This window comes from Protopterus annectens, chromosome 13.part0, assembly GCF_019279795.1.
Source record: "Protopterus annectens isolate FY-2018-M chromosome 13.part0, PAN1.0, whole genome shotgun sequence".
Lineage (NCBI taxonomy): Eukaryota > Metazoa > Chordata > Ceratodontiformes > Protopteridae > Protopterus > Protopterus annectens.
The window spans coordinates 464,939,926-464,962,129 of record NC_056747.1 but is presented as its reverse complement, the minus strand read 5'-3'; the positions used below and the strand labels follow the sequence as shown (position 1 = coordinate 464,962,129).

Sequence of the window (22,204 nt, the reverse complement as noted above, 5' to 3'; positions counted from 1 at the left end):
TAGATGTGAATCCTTTCATGATGAGGTGGGCTATGCAGAAGATCTTTTTAACCACTTTGGCAATGTGGTTGTCAAAGGAGAGATTGCTATCAACTTGGGTCCCCAGATCCCTAATTACTTTCTCTGTACTTAATGGGTTACCACCTATGTGGTAATTTGTGGGAACATTGTTTTTGCCAAAGGGTATGACTATACACTTTTTGGCATTTAGCCTCAGACCATGGCTCTGGCACCAGTCATCCATCTCTGCGAGACCTTTTTGAAGGATGTTTGTGTCAGCTGGAGAGTCGATTATGGCGCCCAGTTTGCAGTCATCTGCGAACTTGGTGAGCCATAGTCCTCCCACGTTGGCCTGTACATCAGAAAAGTAAATACCGAACAAGAGAGGTCCCAGGACAGAACCTTGTGGGATACCACTTGTGACCGGTTTCGAGTTTGACATGGTTCCAGCAACTCTAACTCTGTGGGTTCTGTCTTTGAGCCAGTTTGCGACCCATCTTGTGACATAGGGGTTTATATTTAGGCTGGATAGCTTATCTATGATGCCCGAGTGGGGTATTGTGTCAAATGCCTTTGCGAGGTCCAGATAGGCTGTGTGGACCACCTTCCCTTCATCTATGGCCTTGGTGACTGTTTCGAAGAAGTCGACCAGGTTCAAAAGGCAGGATCTGCCCTTGACGAAGCCAAACTGGGTAGGATCTAGTATGTGTAGGTCCCCAATGTCTTTGTTTATGAGTTCCATGATGATCCTCTCCATAGCCTTGCAGACTAGGCTAGTCAGGCTTATGGGGCGATAGTTTCCAGGGTCCGTAGAAGCACCACCTTTGTGGAGTGGGACCACTGTTGCTGTACGCCATTCTTTGGGCACATATCCTGTAGTGAGGCTGAGATTGTACAGCAGTTTTACTTGAGGGATTAGTTCCTCTTTTAAACTAGAAAGTTGAAAGAGACGAACAAACTGTCCAAATGGTCAATAAACTACAATTTCTGGGCCAAGAACCTCTCCTCTCATAGTAGACAGGCTACCTAGTGCTTACCACTCCCACCAATAAGCTAGAAGGCTTTCCTCCAACACAGAAAGGCTTACGGGGCTCAGAAGCTTACCAACAGTCCTGGATACAGCAACTCTGTATCTGGACTAGGCTAGTTACAGGAAAGGCAGGGAACAAGTACAAATGTAGGCTTTTAAGCCAGCAAGTAGAAAGAGATGGAAAACTGCCCAAATGACCAAATAAACTACAATTTCTGGGCCAAAACTCACTCTTCCCATGGAGGATAGGCTACCTAGTGCTTACCACTCCCACTGATAAGCTAGAAGGCTTCCCTCTAACAGAGAAAGGCTTGAGGGGCAAAGAAGCTTGCTAACAATCCTAGATACAGCAACTCTGTAGTCTAGTTATAGGAAAGGTTGGAAACAAAGTAAATATTTAGATCCTGGGTGTTGATTTTGTTAAAGAAAAGGTGATGAATGAATTGTATAAGGTCTTAGGAAGTATCTGAGAAAGTTTGTAGTTATGGGAGTGGTTTGTTTTGTCATGAAAAAAAGAAAGTGTTTATGGTAAAAAAAGATTTATTAAACAAAGCAGTATAATTTGCAGGAGTTTATTTAGCTCCTGATTGTTTTTATGAGGGAATATTGTGTTGTAGTCAGCTAAACCCTATTCAAACAGGAACTTTATAAAGGAAATGGGAATGGGATTCTAGCTATGTTATGGCCAGTAACTGTTTTAGGTTCATTATAGATAGGATCTTATTTTCTAGTCTGAATAATGAAGAGAGAAGTCTGAGAAGATTTAGAAGATGGAGATATTGTACGGCATGGAAAAATGGGAACAGAGAAGCTATTACAAGTTGCACACTGTAAAAGGAAATATATGAGAATTCACTAAAAGTAAATAAATTAAAGTTAAAGTTTGAAAGTTATATACTAAGCAGGAAAAGATGTTATACACAAATAACAGATACCTTTTTTGAGTAGGAAAGGATAGAAAAATATGAAATGAATATTAAGTTTGTGCATCAACAAAGATTAAGTAGGATTTTAGTCTGTAAATTATATGATTTGTTTTGGAGGCTAACTCATTAGAAAATATCACTTAGATTTCAAAGATGGCTGCCGTTCTGTAAACACTGCTGAACTGCAGCTCCCTAATTAACCTGAGGAAATCTAAACCCTGAGTGGATAATATAAAGCTTTTAACATCAAATCTTCGATAAAATAACTTCAACTACACTTAACTATCTATTACTAAGAAGAAAAACCAGAAAAAAGGAATATATTTCACTGGATTACAACAGATTAGCTGGCTCTGCAGAGAGAAGTAAACAAAGGAACCGTGTGCTTTCTATACTGCAAGTCTTTGTGTTCAAATAAGATGTCAAAAGAGGAAAAAAACATTGATACAACCACTACTAAAACAAAACTTTCAGAATTGCAGTCACCTGAAAAAGATGTGATTTCTAAAAGACAAAAAACTACTAAAATACAGGAACAACAGAAATCAGGGACCAAATCTAAATCTGAACAACCATTAAACATGGAAGATATCAGAAATGCTCTGCTACCCATACAAGAAGCTCTGAAAGAACTGACGTGTCAAATACAAACATTTGGGAACTCATGTACTCAGCTGCTGGAGAGAATGGATAAGACGGAAGCTCGAATTTCTGAAACTGAGGATAAATTAACTTTACTTGAAAAGAAAACTAATCTACATGATGTGGATACACAGGCTATGCAAAACAAGCTTATGGACTTAGAAGCAAGATCTAGGAGAAACAATATTATTCTCAGAGGGATTCCAGAATCTATTCAGTATAATGAATTAATTCCATCCATATTACAAATATTTGAAGTGCTGTTAAATGACTCTGATGGGGTGAAACAAATTATTATTGAAAGAGCGCACAGAGCTTTGAGAAAGTCACAAGCATCTAACTTTCCTAGACCTGTATATGTTAAAATACTTAACTATCAAGATGTAAGCAGAATACTTACTACTGTAAAATAAACTGGAGGCTATATCATGTGGAAAAATAATAAAATATCCATGTCACAGGATTTACCCATACAGGTAAGACAAGCTAGACAGTCTTTATCTCCATACTGTAAATTTCTTATTGACAAACAAATTAAGTTTCAAATGAAATACCCACATATGCTTATATTTACAATGGATGGGATTAAACATGCTATTTCCACTAAAAATGAGGCAAAAAATCTGTTTCTTAAAGTTTTCAAGGCTTTACCTGTATCAGAGACTTGAATTGAACTTTCGTTGAGACTGGCATGCTGCTGAGGTCAGATCCATTGTTTACTGTGTTCCCAGGACTGGATAATCCTTTGTTTGTGTTTAAAAAGCTCTAGGCCTCTTCCAGAGTAATAAAACTGTTTGTTTTTGCTTATCTTGATTACCTGCATTCGTTTTCCATCATTTTATGGCTTCTACGAAGTGTTTTCAATGAGGAGGAAGACAGGAAGTGCCTAAAATGCTGTCGTGAGTGCAGATTTTGCTGTGACACTTCCGGGAGTCCGTCTGTAAAAGCGGTCCCCCATCGCGAGCATTTCACAGGGTTTCCAGGCTTGGGAAACCAAAGGAAACTGTTTTAACATATTTTTATTCATTTAACTTCAAAATAACGCTGTTATATGGTAAAGTAAGCACATAGGAATATTTTATTTGTTTCTCTTATACATGTTTATGTAGAATTTTGTGGCTACATTATTTAGAGAGGGTGCAGGGATTTAGTAATGTTTGTATAAATATGCTTCTCATTATAGTTCATAATGTACTGTGTTAAAGTGATAATGCATTTTATATTAGTTAGTTAGTAGTTTGCTTTAGTATTAAACTATGATACTGTGGGTTTATAACCAGGGATACCTGCATTTACCTATATATTTATTTTAACATAGGGTTGTATTTTAATATGTTTTTTTTTGTGTGTGTCTCTATGCATGCAGTTTATCTATAGATAGCTAATCCAAATATTAAAACTTCCTTTTTTCAATTTATTTTCATATGTACTGTAATATTGTATTTTAATTTGATTTGCTTAAATATACTTGATTGGGGAGATGTAGCTCAATGCAGTGCTTGTTAGGGAATGTTTAGTTTAGGCTTTGTCGTAGTTAAGTTAGATTATATAGGTCTCAACTATGGAACATGTTTGAAATTTTGTAATGTGATGTTTTCCTGTTTGTTTCTTTTCTTAAACCTTCTGTTATTCTATATTACACAAGACCTATATATGTCCTGGTCTGGGGTTAGAGTGGGCAAGCACTGGTTTAGGACGGGATATATGGATTGCTTCCAGATCATGTATGGTTTTGAATATACTGTATTTTTTTTTTAATCTTTTCTCTCCCAAACCTTTATTGTACAGTCAACCATGGTAATGTGGGAATTAGATTCATGGAATGTTAAAGGGCTCCAGAGTTTAAAGAATAGGAAACTATTGTTACATGTATTATTGCAGGCTAAGGCATGGTTTATTTTACTGCAAGAAATGCATTTAATGAATGATCAATGGGTTGATATAAAAAAAAAGAAGTGGATCAGAGAAGTAATAGCATTGGAAGGTAAGTCAAATAGTGCTGGGGTAGCTATAATTATTAAAGACCAATATAAGGACAAAATTTTAGATTCTAATACAGATAAAGATAGACAATGGTGCTAGGTTATTCTGGCATCTACCTTATTTGATAAACCTATTTTACTTTTAAACACATATGCACCTTGTAATGATCAACAAATATTCATAACATCACTGTATTCAATTTTAACACAATTTGATAGATACTACGTAATTGTTGGAGGGGATTGGAATGCTTATCAAAATCTGAAGTTGGATAGATCTTGTCCACACAAAGCATTTAATAAGCATGCAGTATTGGCACTGGATGATATTAAAGAAGACTTTCAACTATATGACCCTTTTCACTATTTAAACAATGCTAATAGTACAAATAATTTTACATTTTATTCCCCATGTCATAAAATGTGGTCCAGAATAGATTTATTCCTGATTTCAAGAACATTGATTAGTTTAGAACCTATAGTTGTTATACATGCATGGTATTTATCAGATCATTAGAAAATTTTGCTGAGTTTTGCTAAGGAGATAAAAGATACCTTGCGGCAAAGAGGCTATAATTGGTCTCTTAATCCAAATCTGCTGAATAAGGAAGAAATAATACAGGAAATTACAAAGTACCTTAAAGACTTACTGGTTAGTCTAAAGGAACAACAATATGCCCCAGATATTGAATGGGCAACAGTTAAAACACAAATAAGAGGGATCCTTTTGCAAAAAGCCTCTTATTATAAAAAAATACTAAATAAAGATATTCAAAACTTGGAAATGAAAATTAAATTATTGGATCAACAAGTGATTCCGAATTTTAATGAACAAACAGAGAAAGAACTATTTAAATGTCAGAAGGATCTCTTCTTAATACAAAATAGTAGATTAACATTCCAAGAATATCAGATGTTAGTGAGATATGCTAATCATGTTCAAACGCCATCGAGGGCATTGGCTAGGATCATTAATCAATCAAAAACAACACTACAAATTTCGGAAATATAATTTAATAATAAAATATATTCTAAAACAGAGAATATTATTAATATTTTTGAGAAAATATATTCAAAAATTTATGATGGGCAAAAGGATATGTCCTTGCATAGAATCTATGAACAATTTTTATAATCAATTAAGTTTCCAGAAATAGGAGAGGATATTCAAAATGATTTAGTTAAACCGATATCTGAAGAAGACATAGTATATACAATTCAACATATGAAATCACATAAATCACCAGGTCCCGATGGGATGACAGTGGAGTTTTATAAAAATTTTGCGGATATTTTTGTTAAGATACTTTCAGTTATATTTAACTATATAATTAGAAATACTATTAATGATCCTCACCTTAACGCCTCAAAGACTATTTTTATACATAAAGCCAATTCAGATCCTCAAAACCCCTATAATTATGGACTGATATCATTAATGAATGTAGACATGAAAATTCTAACCTCCATTATAGCATCTAGACTGAAGAAAATCATGACTCATATAATATCCAAAGAACAGGCTGGATTTATGGCAGGTAGACAAACCAGTGATAATACTCTTACATTACATACTATGATAACACATGCTAAACAAGATAATCTTAATATCTATGCCCTTATAATTGATGCACAGAAGGCCTTTGACAGGGTTGATACAAATTTTTTGTTTGCTCTTTTACCTTATTTTAATATATCCCATGAATTTGTTCAAATGTTGCAAATATTATATAGTAATCCCTATACTACACTGTGCATTAATAGAAGCCTCTCCAAAAGAATACAGATTAAGACTGGAACACGCCAGGGCTGCCCTTTGTCCCCTTTACTATTTAATCTTTATCTTGAACCTCTGTTCTTATATATTAAACAGAATGTCTATCATAATGTCTCAATAATTTATGGAACTAAAATCTTAATGGCAGCTTTTGCGGATGATCTTAATATTTATTGTGCATCTCCAATATCTGACACTGAAAAATTATTGAAGGCTATTAATGATTTTTCAGAAGTCTCTAACTACAGAATTAACTTGGAATAAAACAATATTTTTCCTTTAAAGACACCTAAACCTTTTTCGTTATTGCCTTTGTTTGGGCAGGTAACATTTAAAGAAAAAATTAAATATTTAGGTATTGAGTTTTCTACGGACAATAAAGACTTCTACAATAATAACATTAAAACAATTTGGGACCAAATAATTTCTGATTTCGGGAGGTGGAAGAATTTACGATTGCCACTACTAGCAAAAGTTTCAATTGTCAAAATGAATGTGTTACCACGATTACTTTATATTTTTAGGTCAGCCCAATTAATACTTTCGAAGACATTTTTTAAAAAAAATCATAAAGAATTGGCTAAATTCATTTGGGAACCAAAAAAAACCAGGATATCTTATGATAAATTAATTACCCCCAAAAAAACAAAGGAGGACTAGAGTTGCATAACTTCGAATTGAACTACCTAATTGTGAACTCTAATAGAATTCTAAGAATTGCCAACTATAATACAACTACTACTAAGTGGACACCAAGTTGGGTGATTTTGAATTAGAAATATATTTTAAAGTTAAACATTAATCCTAAAGCAATACCCTTTTTAGGTAAAGGTACTTTGAAAATTTATGGGATTATTGAACACATTAAAACTAACATATTATCTATACAAGATGTATTTCAATCTTTGGATCTGGGTCAGTATATGATGGTTTTTCAACCCTTTCATAGGAATCCTAATTTAAAATTGAACACTCAATTAATTGTTCTTAAAAAGTTTCCACTGGTAGTTAATTTAACTTTGATCGACATATACAAATATCTGGACCGCTCAGCCAATCAAATAAGACAAGAATTTAACTTACCCAAAAATTATCTTGTTATTTTGAGACAAATTAGAGAACTTGCTATGAGCTACTTTATAAATTTTAAACCTGAAGATGAAAATGTTAATAAATGCTTTGAGTTGTGGCAAGCCTTCCAACAGGATATTAAATATATAACAACAACAAATAAATTAATTAAAGACTTTAAATTTCATGATAAAATTCTGTTATCCAACTATTGGGAAGAGAAAATTTTAGTGGCAGACAAAAGTAAGATGTTAAAAGCAATTGACCTGACTATCAAATCTACTTCTCTTCAAAAATTGATGTATACCCAGTTGATGATATGGAATAATGCATATTATACACGCCTTACCCTGCATAAATTTAATTCTAAAATCTCTCCAACTTGTCCATACTGTAAAAATCAACCGGCTGATCTTCTTCATATGTTCTGGAGCTGTAAATGCATATATAAGCTTTGGAATTCCCTTAGGATTCAACTTCAGAAGATGGGTTACCAAAGTACAACGTTGTCATGGAAATTTACGATTTTACATATTCCTCCGAAAGAACTCCCTAGATCACAAAGTACTATATATATTAATATTTTTCTGTTAATGAAGCTTTATATAGCCACTAATTGGTTAGACCCATCTAAAACATCTTGGGAAAGCTTTAGAGTTTTGGCAGCAAGGCATATATTAGCGCATAAACTACTCTTAAGTCTGAATAATAAAAACATTAATAACCCAAAAATTTGGGAACAGATATTTAATATTATATTAGCATAACACTTTTAACTTGAAGGCATTCACATTTATAAACTTGCTTGGAGAGAATTTTGTATCTAAACTGTATATTACTGGAAATGTTATTAACTACTTTTTGTTTTTTCTTTATTCTTAATGTTTAGATGGAAGCATTCTTGTAAATATTGTATATTTGTTTGGTGTGATAGTTAGTGATATTAGTTAGTAGTCTTTTGTTTTGTATTTTTTCTTTTAAAATGTTATGTTTGTTTTTACTTGTGTATGAAAATAATATAAGAATAAAGATTTATTATGAAAAAAAAAAAAGAAAATATCACTTAATGGGGAATACACTTTATAAGGTGCAAAGTGAAAGAATCTGTGGTTTTTGAGAGCTGTGAAGATGTACAGGGAACACACGAACATGTATTTTGGAATGTCACAGAATAACAGACATTAGGGAAAATGTTGGTATGGAATTCCAGTTATCTACTGACAGATGAGACTAAGATATTGTATAGTTAGGAAAATATCCTGGTGGGAAAATGGGAGAAAATGTATTAGATGGTACTATGATTTATTTTAATTAGAAAATATGGACTACACAAAACAGTCTGCATTTCTTTAATAAGATTTTTAATACGTGTGAAACTGCAAATGATCTTAAAGAGAATATTTCTTTATATAAGATGCCATGATTAAAAATAAGAAGTTATGTACTCACCATAATGTTCCTTGTGTATTGCCCATCTCACCTTCATTCTTAACTGGGTGGGTTCGGAACCAATCCTTGGTTCCGACGTGGCCTTATACAAAAGTTTGAGGTATTCCACTAACTTGTGGCTGAAACCCTTTCCTATCATGCACTAGGAAAGCTCCCCAGATCTTGTTTGCTGATATAACAACAGGTATCAAATGAAGTATCTAATACCTTATAGAGCAATGAAGAAGGTCAGAGAACATTAATTACCAATTGTAACAGCTTGATCCTCCAGGAGCCAAAAGCTGGGAGAAGGAGGGTGGGATTTAAGAATGAAGGCCAGATGGACAATACACATGTACATTATGGTGAGTACATAACTTCTTAAAGTGATGTTGTCCTATCTTGCTTTCATTCTTACCTGGTTGGAACAGCGTCCCTAGCACCATCTTTCTTGGGTGGCTCAAGGGAAATATTCTTCAGAACAGTGGACCAAAAGAGGCCTTGTTCCTGGAGGCCAAATCCACTTTGTAATGATTTTTAAAGGTATGAGGCCTTGCCCATGTTGCTGCAGCACAAATGGTGTAAATTGGTAGTCTAACCCGAAAGGCAGAGGAGGCTGCTATGGCTTTTGTAGAATGACCTTTTACTTTATAGGAGAGATCTTTGTTTTGAGATATGTAAGTAAAGGTAATACAATCTGACAGCCATTTCGAAAGTGTGACTTTATATACAGGAGCATCTTTTTTAGAGTCTGAAAATTATACAAATAACTGGTCAGATTTATTGAAGTCCTTTGTTCTATGTAAGTAGAAATGTAATTGTCTATGTACATCTTGTTGGTGTAGCATATATTCTCCCTTGTTGCCATACTTGGGGAAAAAGACTGGTAGTTCTATGGATTGATAGATGAAAAGTAGTGAGATGTCCAACCAAGATATATATCTTCTTGTATTAACTCAAATATCCAAACAGCAGACACAATATAAAACAAACGCCAGTTTATTAAGGAAAATGATGAGCGCTTTCGCGTAGTTCAGGGCTACGCTTCTTCAGATAACTATTATACATACAAAGGTGCATTTAAATACTGAATATGGCGGGATTCTCAACTAGTGACATCAATTAAACAATCTAGCAATTTATATATTAAAGTGCTCACATCTAAACACATGAAATTCATAAAAAACATATATTAATAAATCTGTCAGAAGTGCTGACTTCTTCCTATTGTGAATGCTGAACGCTAAAACAAAAAACAAAAAATCGTCCCTAACTAAATAAGTAAAATATATGCTTCCCACCTTATATATGTATAACTCTTAATATATATAAACATAAACAAACAACTTAATAGATAATAATATGTAGCATATGCTTTGCTTCAAAACAGTATTTAAAAGTCATTCATACGATGATCATATAAAAGCACCTATTATAGTAACACTCAGCATCAATACTGGTATTATGGCTATCTAATTAATAAGATTTTATTAATTAAAATATATCTGACCCAATAGAATATCTCAAAAAATATCTCAAAAAAAAAATATATATATATATATATATATATATATATATATATATAAAAATAAAAACTAGGATGTACATATTAATACATATGAATTGTACATACCAATATATAAATATAAAATGTAAAATACAATGTATGAGTAGAACAAATAAGTGTATATGTGTATCCCTCGTGTTAGTAAAGGTCTAGTGCTTCATCCAGAAATAGACATAAAAAACTCATAACGGCACTAGATATTAAAGTGGGCCATATATAGATGTGCTCATATAGCATATGTCCAAACGATGATATCCAATAGAGAGATATAAATGTATATCTATCAAATGAAGTTCTACCCTGATATAAAAAACAAGAGACATGTATGTATGCTGTCCATTAGTTGATCAATGATGAATACCAAATGTAAATATGGGAAAAGAGTATAAGTCTGATTGAAATATAGACATGGGCTAGGGGTAGATTAGCATATACATATGTATAGGGTAAACAAACAATTGTTATGTAATTGTTCCAGGTAAATAACCACCAAAACATAATAGGAATAAAGGATAAAAAATATATGCATATAGAAAGTTTTATATGTAAAAATGTAAAAAATAAAAATATATGTGTTAACTTATTTTCTCCCCACTAATATTGGTTTAATAGAAATATAATTATTAATGCCGGGGGGGTAAATGTGCTGCTAACTTTATTATCCAGTGGAGTTCAGCAAGAGCTAATTCATTTTCTACATTACCCCCTCGTTTATTATATTGAACCAATTGCAACACTCTAAAGCTAAAATTATGGATAGGACATTCCATAATATGTCTTGCTAACGCGTTAGTTTCATCTTTCTTACGGATGTCATATAGATGATTATATATGCGGTCACGTAATCTCCTTTTCGTGAGACCTACGTAGAACGCTTGACAAACCATACAAGTAGCTAAATAAACTATATTAGTACTGTTGCAGTTGGCATAAAAATTGGGGCGAAAAATATAGTCCATATACGGATGTTTGTATAGCTGTAATTTGGAGATATAATTACATCTATTACAATGATGACACGGGTAGGTACCCTGTGTCAAAAACTTTCTTGTTATTGTTTTGCTGTTGTCATTTGTGACACAATGATCTTTACATAAAATCAATTTTAAATTATCACTATTCCTGTATTGAAACCTAGGTTTGTTACCTATAATATCCTTAATGTGTGTATGCATAGTTAAAATGTGCCAATTATTAGAAATAATTCGCCGTATATTATTAACATCACTGGTATATCTCATGGTATAATTAATCTTGTCTTCTCTATTCCTGGTCTTATCAACTCTTATATATGCTGGTGTATTTAAAGTGAGAGCATTGGGACCATTGTGCACAGGATGTGTATCACCCAGAACATCTTGTCTTATACCTCTAACCATCTTAGAACTATAACCTCTACTCTTAAACAATGTTTCCAAAAAATCAGCTTCCTTTCTTAAAACATCTGGCTCTGCACACAACCTAGAAATCCTGATGAATTGACTCCTCACTATGCCTTGAAAAATATGCCTAGGGTGCATACTATCGTAGGTCAAAATGGCATTCTTCCAGACAGGTTTCCTGTATAGTGAAGATGTAACAGTCCCTCTATTTGTTAGTCTAAGTGTAACATCCAAGAAGTGTATCTCCTTGGGTGAACATTCTTTAGTAAACCTAAGGAAATTGGTGGTGGTTTGTAAGTAATCCAAAAATGCATCAAACATGTCAATAGAGCCCTCCCAAATAATGAGTATATCATCCACAAAACGCTTATAATATCTTACTGACTTAAACTGTTCATGATTAAATAAATATAGTGTCTCCCACCAGTATACTACGAGGTTGGCGTATGTATTTGCACAGGGGGTGCCCATGGCTACCCCCCATTGTTGCAAGTAATACATATCGCCAAATGAAAAGACATTATTTGTCAGTATGATATCTAATAGTTGACAAACCAGTATATTCCTGGCATTAGTGAATGATGTTTCCTTGGTTAGGAGCTCTCTGACATACTGCACACCTACATCGTTGGGGATCGATGTGAATAAACTTTCTACATCTAATGTAATGAGAAGGTATTGTGATGATGAGACATCAAGTTGTACTAACTGCAAACTTTCCAACAAGTGATGTGTATCCTTCAAAATGGATGGAAATTTATTCACTACTGGTCGCAAGACACTTTCCAAAAAAATAGATATGTGTGAGGTTACCCAACCATCTCCCGATACAATAGGTCTCATTGGTATGGGATGGACGTGTTTGTGTATTTTGGGTATGCCTTTGATAATAGGTGTTACAGGATGTTGTATTAATAAAAACTCAAATAATTCTACACTTATTTGTCGACACATCAAAAGATCTTGCAGAGTATCATTCACTGCCTGTATAATGCTTAATACTTCATTATGATTTATATTTTTATAAGTAATGTTATCAGATAACATGTTGTTCATGTTATTAACATAATCTAAAGTGTTCAAAATCACAACACCCCCCCCCCCTTATCCGCCGGTTTCACAACTATCACTGAATTGGTTTTTAAACCAGTCAGAGATGTAGATTCTGAGCTGGTAAGATTATAAAATCTCCCTTTCTTGTTTTTGGCAGAGAACAATGTATAATATTCATTTTCGCAAAGTTTAAGGAAACACTCTACTGGTGGAGGCACAGGCGGTAAAAAAGTACTTCTCTTCTTAAAGGGTATAGACGGTGCATTTGTATTGGAACTTCCATTCGTGTCTAAAAAATACAACTTGAGACATAGTTGTCAGCAAAAAAGTCTCAGGTCAATCAGAGTCTCTGTAAGCACAGCCAGAGAAGCTGGAATGAAATTAAGTCCCCTATTCAGGAGACTAACACTCGAGTTGTCCAACACAAATCAGAACAGTTAAAAACCAGAGAAGTCAGTACCTGGTTCTCCTGCTCTGTGCTGTCCTTTCTTCGGAAAACTTCCTCTTCCGATGGCCTCTGCTGTTGGACCGTCCTCGCTCCCGTTGTGTGAGCTTCTTTTGGTATGGTAAAAAAGGTACCGCTGTGTTGTTTGTCGATACAATTGTTTTAGGCACAGCTCCTAGTGCACGAATTACTTGATTACTCTGTAGTGCCTCCTGATTTGGAGGGGGTGTGTCAGTGTTAGAGCAATCATTGTTATCTGAACCGAAAACTCCAGCCAATGAGATCTCAGTCTGGCTAGAGGTAGCTGCATTGTTGGAAGGCATTAAAGATGAATAAGTGGGAGCCATAACTCCATCGCCAGTATTAATTGTGTTACGTTGTCTTGGTAACTGATTAGAAGTAGAAGGTTGTGTGAATTGGGACCTCGGCCAAACAAACACTTGGCCTTTTTGGAAATCATTGTGATCCCTCATCAATTTGCGCTGTTTGGTTACTTTAAGTCTATCGCTAAATGCTTTGACTTGTGAGAAAACATGACATATCTTATTGATACAATATTCAGAGTTAAAGCGTTCAGTTATCTCCTTATATATAGAATCTGTTTTGTAGACTGGTAGTTCTATGGATTGGTTCAAATTAGATTCTGAGCATACTTTGGGTAGGAAATGATGAGTTTGTTCGTAGGGATACTCTGTCTTTGTAGAAAAGCATGTAGGGGACTTTATAAACAATGCTTGTAGCTCTGAAACTCTTCTAGCAGAAATGATGGCTATCAAAAGAATAGTCTTCCAAGTCAAATACTGTAGATCACAGGATGATGCAGGTTCAAATGGGGGAAGAATCAAATGGAATAAGAAAAATTTCAGGTCCCATGGTGATTTAATGGGTGGTCTTAATAAAATAGTGCCTTTAAGAAATGCCTTGCAAAGTCTGTGGGACATCACATTTGGCCCTGATTCACCTAAATGGAAATTAGATATCGCTGCTAATTGAACTCAAATAGTAGCTGTAGCTGCACCTTCATTAAATAGCTTTGCCAAGATCCAAGAATGGAAGCTGTTGGGGCAGAGAAGGGATCAATGCAATTATTCAAGACGCAAGAAGAAAATCTTTTCCATTTGCTCATATATAACTTTCTCGTTGAAGCCTTATGAGACGAGATCAGGATATGTTTCACAGATAGGGAAAGGTTAGGGAACCTGGCTATGTTTGGAATCAGAGCAGCCAAGCTGTCAGTTTGAGGGTTTGAAGGGAGGGGTGGAGCATCCCTGATGCATGATACAGAATGCCCAGAACTGGGTCCAGAATCCATGGCTCCTCCTGAAGAGGAGACCAAAGGAAGGGGAACCAGATTTGACAAGGCCAGTATGGGGCAACGAATATCAAATTCCTTCCCAAGGAACTGGCTTTCTGAATTTGCATGTATAATAATGTAACTAAGCCCACTCCAATGGAATAGTGGGACACCAACATTCCAATAATTGTGAAAATGTTCTCCAATTTAACATTAACTCTGAAAATATACATTCACACAGAAACAGCAGTTAAAGTCCTTTTACTGCATTAACAAAAAATATTAAGGGGAAGTATCAGGCAATAGGCATGTAAAACACTATGCATTCTACTTTCTGCCCTACCACACTTCTAGCATCTACACACTGACGTCACATTAGCTGCACCCTTACATAAATTTATTAAAATAACATACATCAATACTGTAACATCATATATAAAAGAACTGTGCACTTAATCTTAATAGGAAACTAAAGTCTGCCATAACAATCTTTGATATAACAAGTCACTGTTCTTGTCAATATGTGGGTATCAGGTCATTCTGATCAATGGATGAAATAAATATGATTTGGAAACCTTCTGCTCTTGTAGTTATGCAAATACCAATGTGGATTAGTAGGTTTTGAAAACAAATCTGGTAGCTGCTGATGCTGGGCACTGACTTGTGCCTCTAACTGTCTCCAAATTAGTCTCATATTTTAGCTCTATCCAGGTCTCACTTTTTAATCCCAATTCCCTCCTAAAACTGGTGACTTTTGGAGAAAAGGTGGTGAGTAACACAATACATAATGAGAATAATTAGAGTTATCTCAAATTAATATATATATATATATATATATATATATATATATATATATATATACACACACACACACACACACACACACACACAAACTCACACACACACACACATATATATATATATATATATATATATATATATATATATATATATACGTATATAAAATATAGTGTATATATGTATGTGTATAGTGTCACACATACTGCTAGACAGTTCACATTTTTAGCATTGTCTCTTGCAATACAGTGCCCTCCATGCATAATTTATAACAGTATATTTGTATTAATTAAAATAATACAAAATTCCCAGGATAAATTTTCAAATGCATTTTTCAACTTGTTCAAGACATCAACCTAAAAATTGAGTTTGCATGAATGCTCATATTCCTAAATGTTTATGATTAACAATTGTTCTTTCTACCTCCTTAAACTTTATAACAACCTGGAGAACTTGTATCATGAACAAGTGCTTTGCATTCCTGTCTTTGTGCTGTGTATTCAGCTGCATATTGGCTAAACTGCAGTGCACCCCAGCTACCAAAACATTAACCAGTCACATTGCAGTGGAGCAGTAACAGACAAATATATCATGAATAATTACCAGTTTTGTGGTAATTATCAGGAAGTACACACAGGAGCTGATTAAGAAACAGACATAACACTGACAGGGTAAAACATTACTATTACTACTATAATGGAGTGTGCGTGTGTTCCATTTCCATTGTAACCTAAAATGTGCATAATACTGTTTCTTTAGCTGTAATATTCAATTAAGAGCAAAATGCCAATGTCATAGAATCCCCAATCTCGAACCCTTGCAATATAAAATCATCATCATTCTGTAGGTGGTGATGACATGACAACGTCAGAGAAACTCTTATAAACCAGGTACGTATATGCCTCTTCATCAGTAATACATTTCAGAGTACAACAGGGGTTTCAGCTATGCAGCATATTGTAAATTAATTGTTACTCATTAAAAAAGTTATGTGAACTGGCTGTACTTTTGCTTTCACCTTACTTTTTCTGGGACAAAAATCAATTTTCAGAAAGAAAAGTACAAGATGGGTATGTGACAGCATGGGTACATGAACTATAATTTCACAGACTTCATTTCACTAAGGGAGGTGCTCACAGATCACATCAAAAGCAGTTTACCTAAAATAAGACTGTCTGGACTATTTATTTATCCAAATTACCAGTGATATACACTTACCTTTTATACTTGTCAAGTGTGGTGCTTTTAATTTAATATATACAGCAATAATATTTCCTCATCAATGATAAGCAAGGGAAGAAAGTGAATGAGTGTTATTCCCATGCTGTGCACCGGTCTGCGGCAGTCAGGCTATGCCATCAGCACTAGCAACAGCATACACACAATGAGCTTCATTGGGTGGAAGGGGAAAGCACTGAGGTCTCAAGTCCACTCCCATCATTGTTAATAGACAGGCATACACAATGCTCAGACATTCACCATTTCTCCTAGGAATTGCTGGTGAACTCACAGGTCTTTTAGATAACAGTAGAGTTTTTAAGAGGGTAGTATTTTGTTTTAATATGCTAAAGGCCATTGCCAGACAACCCATTTAAAAAAAATTATGTATCGTGAGTAGGGGTGTGGGTGGAATTTTTTCAGACATCAAGTATGGTGCAGTAACAGTGATGTAGTTGTGGATAACCACTATTGCAGTGCACACCTGCTTAGTCAATGGTTTTCCCTAAGTTTCTCTGCTGTGAAATTTGCAACAAGACATTTTTTAGGGCGCCGGTCTAGCAGGGGCGCTTTCCCAGTATTTATGTGGTGTAGGTAGACCAGGATGAGGGCACTGGGTGTTGTGGTGGGGGCGCTGTGGAGCCCTTTTGCCTAGGGCACCAGTTGACCTAAGGCCACTCCTGTTTACATCGATGTGTTTGCAAGTGAAACACGCAAGGTCCTTAAAGGAGAAGATGCCGCCACCATGGAGTGTTTTTCTTATTATTTATTGTTGAAGCCTCTTAAAAGTGGGAGGGTGCTCACCCCACCTCACCCTTGTTTGCATGCTGAAATTGGGATTTACAGGGGCCAATAGGGAATTCATGGCATTCTATTATTTTGAGCCCAAAACCGGGAAATACTGAGGAATTCGGTACAGTTGAGAGTTCTGCATATTAAAAGAACCTCCATTCCCATGTTGGCTTAGTTCTTAGAATATTTTCTGCTACTTTATGAATATAATATTCTGTATGGTCATTGTTATTCCCCTTAAGGATCTGCATCCAAAATCACAGTCTCTCCCCGTTTCTTGAGCTTCCCCCTGTTTCATTGCCATCCCTTTCCACTTTGAATTATAGGTTTCTGCTTGTGCTATGTAGCAGACTTAACTCCGTAGCACCAAAATATCCCTCCAAATCAGGTAATCTCAAACCACCTTGTTCTACTGGAAGAATCAGCTTATCCCACTTGACTTTTCCCCTCTCCCCCTCTCAGATAAAATTCTTCATCTCTTTATTAATTGCTATCCACAACTTCTCCTCTAGTTGATAAAAAAAATGCCTGCCTGTATATAAAACTAAAGGGACTAGAGACATTTTAAATGCTTGTATCTTATCCATATCCATATAACAGAGCTTCCAATGTCTCAAGTTTTGTATTATCTTTTTAGTTTCTTCCCCTATATCCTTAGCTGCCACACCAGAATTCTTTTTAATCCATACTCCTAAATACTTAATTTTATCATGTCCCCATAAGTATGGATATTCCTGAACCAGTTTGTGCATGGCTACATTATTTGTAGCTTTTGCCTTTATTTTAGCTTCATTAATTTTGTATCCCAAAAAGATTTGAAACTGCCTCAAAATATTCCACAACACTGAAATGTCCTTTCTGGTTTTATAAGGTATAAAATAATATCATCTGCAAATACAGCCAACTTTTCTTGACTACCATACCAAGTATATCCTCGAATTTCTCAGTCTCTTATCTTCTTTGCTAATGGTTCTAAATATAATGCAAACAACTAACGGGGGAAAAGGACACCCCTGCCTGGTTCCTCTGCTCAAACAAACATTATTATAGAGGAATCCACCCACTTTACGTTTCGTGTCCAATCCCTTATACATCATGCTAATCAACCTTTTAATTTTATCAGGGAATGCAAATGCTTCCATTCCCCTGCTCATACACTACCAGATTACTCAGTCAAATGCTTTCTCAGCATCAAGACCTGCCAGCAACTGTGGTGTTTTTTTACATTACTGCTTCCCTCTGGATCATCAATGATCTGTTAATGTTGTCAGATGTTTGCTTCCCCTCCACAAAACCACACTGATCCATATCTATCAATTTAGGCATCACTTTTGCCTTCTTTTAGCCATAACACTTTATAATCATGGTTTAGTATTGAAATGGGCCTGTATGAAGCTGGATCTGATGGGTCTTTACCCTCTCTAGGTATTACAGCCACCACTGCTTTCTTCCAGGATGTTGGTTCTTCTCCTTCTCTTAAAATACTCTTAAACAAAACCTTCCAGATCTTTATCAGGTTTTTCCCTCCTACCTTCCAAATTTCCACAGAAATACTATCTATTCCTGGGGACGTTTCTGTGAATTGGTTATACATCAACATTTTTATCTCATCTCCTCCTATCCTGTTAGTAATTCAGCCTTATTTACTTCTAACCCTGGCATATTTAATTCTTCCACAAACATTTCCATTTGTACCTTTTCTTGATTTCCATATTTCTTTGCTTTATAGAGACTTTCATAAAGTTTCCAAAATATTTCTAGCACCTCTACAGGATATCTTGTTACAGGCTCTCTAAGTTTGGCGACAACCCTTTCTACTTTCTGTTGCATGAGTCATTATGCTAAAAGTTTTTGTGTGAAGTTATTATCAAAAAGCAGCTGCTTAACAGCAACCTTTCTAAACTCATGCATATTATCAAAGTAATCCCTTATTTTCTGTTTATTATTTTATAATTGCTCTTCTTATTCTGTGAGATTCCTCCTATTCTGCAATACTTTAACATTTGTCAGTCCCTCTAAATAATTCTTACTTCTTAACCATATTTCCCTTTCATTTCCACCCTGTTTTTAAACTCCACTTTAATTTTATCCCACTCCCTAGCTACATTTTTAGAAGAAATTTCTATCTTCTCTCATAACTCCCAAAATAATTTCCTCTGCCCATTTCTTATTCCTTAAATTCCCTATTATGACAATTTTGAGACTAGAAAATGAGGACATTACAGATGTTCAGTATGGGAATTCGGGGTACTAATGACAGAAGACGATAAATACAAGTTAATGCATTAGAGGGTCAGTTTTTGTCATTTTTGACAACCTCAGAAAAGTAATCAACTGCAGGTACAAAATACAGAAAATGGTATATCTGCAGGGGGCCCTATTTAAATTCCTCAAGCATCAGTTACATGAAGCATGAGATGCTGAGGAACACAACAAACACTGCTTTCCATAGGAAAATTACTACCATTGTGATTTCTGAGTATGTGCCAGCAGTGAATTCCTTCTTTTGGATTTCTCACTTCTTTGAGCTGGTAACACCATAGAGTTGATGTATACAAGAACAGGATGGTCTGGGAGGTTTGCACATCTTTCCCCACCCCTTGCAAAAAAACACTTTGAGTTAACTTTTTTGCCCTTTTGTGTTTCAGGCATTAGTTTTCAGTAATTCTGACAGTTATGGTTCTACTATTCAGCATTCCATAGAAGAACCACAGAAACTGAATGTAGTTCTTAACTAGACAGAGAGAAATAAAAAAAGAAAGCAAGAAAGAAAAAAGTATTTGATATTAAGCTTATTCATATTAATTCGCTCATCATACAATGGCTATTATATCCTATATAGAGTCATAGAGGAGATGAAGCCTACCCCTAAAAGGCAGTTGACACAAGGCATAAAAGGAGTCCTACAAAGGAAGCCAGTCCATGGTTGGATACATGCATTTAATCACACAATGCCTGTCTCACTCACACATGGAATGCATACCTACAGGTAATTTCAGCGATTGGCATGTCTTGGAGATGTGGGAGGAAACTCAAGCACCTACTAAAGTGTCTTTATAGAGTTAACAAATCAAGAGCTGTGAGAGACAAAATCAACTGCTGCACCACAATACCCCCTTCATCTTCATGTTCTACACTGCAATTCAACAATCTGTAAATTGCCATTTAAAAAGGCTTTTGATGCATTTTTACAAAACAAGTTTTCTAAGCTGAATGCTGGAAAAAAAACTTGCTCATCATTATTTTACTGCAGCCTGCAAATTTCCCTTAGTGTTTAACTGTTTGGAAAAGACACAAAAAAGAGAGGAGAGTGGAAAAATGTGTGTAGGGGAAACTAGAGGTATTTCTGTTCTGTTTAACAATTGACATTTCACCTTACCCCGTCCTTCTTGTCCCTTTCAAGAGCTCCATGTAGGAAATCTCGGGAAACCTCTTCATTTTCATCCAGCCATTGGATAACAAATGGTTCAAACCAGCTGTGCCAAAAAAAATCATGCTATTAAATACCCATCTTCAAAACCCACACATTTATAATTTAGATAAGCAACAAATATGGCCAGATGTCAAATCTTTTAAATATACCCTGACAAGCCAAAAGCAACATTCTGAACAAGAAAAAAAGTTATGCACTCACCATATTTCCTGATCTTCCTTTATATGTCTGACATTAATTTTTAATAGTTGAGGTATTCACAGAATGGCTCTAATGAAGTCCAAGATTTTTGAAGAAACTAACTACAACAGAAATATTAATTCACTTTTTTTCTAGGATATGATACAATATTTTTCTACTAGTGAAAATCAAATTATGGGCTAATAGTAAACTAAGATAGTGGTGTTAAGAGGTAAATAAACTACAAGGTGGCCTTAAAATGTGTAATGAACATGTCACTGTGGTTTACTGTTTGAAGAGATTACCTTAAACATATCAGATATGTGCATAATTATAATTTGGTTTAAAAGACTATCCATGCTCTAAAAAGAATTGCAAATAATATTACTCACCAATGCCAAATGCATATTATAAGCTGACTAGGATAATGATAACAACAACAAATCTAAACTATAATAATATACTTCCACTTAAAATAAAAGGCATTTGTATTGTTGATATATGAAAACACAAACATATCACATAAATCTATTTTATCAGTAGTCTGAACTTTAATAGGGGTCTGGCAGTTAGTACAGAAAAGTAATGCTCTGAGCTGTTAATAAACATGCCCATGGTCCATGATTTGATTCCTTCCATCTTACTTTGTTTACTGTGTGGCTCTGAGTGGCTGCCTACTGTAATTCCAAGACTTGTAAATGTGAACCCAAGAATTAGAAAAAAAGTCTGAAAAATACATAACTGCAAATGTTGAACACTGCTGTTCTCCTTTTAAGTTGCTTCTGCAGACAAGCAAGCCCCCCTGTACCCATGATATGAAAGCAACACCCTCAGACATATATATATATATATATATATATATATATATATATATATATATATATATATATATATATATATACCAACTTTTCCTTTACCATACCTCAGAGAAAAAAGAATATTTTGTGAAATGGCAATCAAGGACTTGGTATATGTAAGTTCGCATTTTCAGTCATTCAGTCTCACTTTTCTGGGACTCACACTATCAAAATATCAGTTATCTTCTCGAAAAGTGACATAACCTGGCAGTGCTGTCTGATCAACCTGAAAAGGGGTAATTCATCCAATAGATTTAGTCAACAAATATGTAAAATAAAAAAACTCAGGATGCATTCCTTCTTTCAAGATCTGGATCTAACATCAACAC

The 22,204-nt window shown here is 34.8% G+C and overlaps 1 protein-coding gene across 1 annotated transcript in view; it reads right to left on the bottom strand.

The window, feature by feature from the left end:
• Positions 1-22,204, bottom strand: part of UNC13A (unc-13 homolog A) — a 5,702,976-nt gene that overhangs the window by 962,528 nt on the left and 4,718,244 nt on the right. The window contains exon 29 of the mRNA XM_044054109.1: positions 20,785-20,881. Coding sequence (XP_043910044.1) covers positions 20,785-20,881 — 97 coding nt within the window. The remainder of the gene's footprint in view (positions 1-20,784; positions 20,882-22,204) is intronic.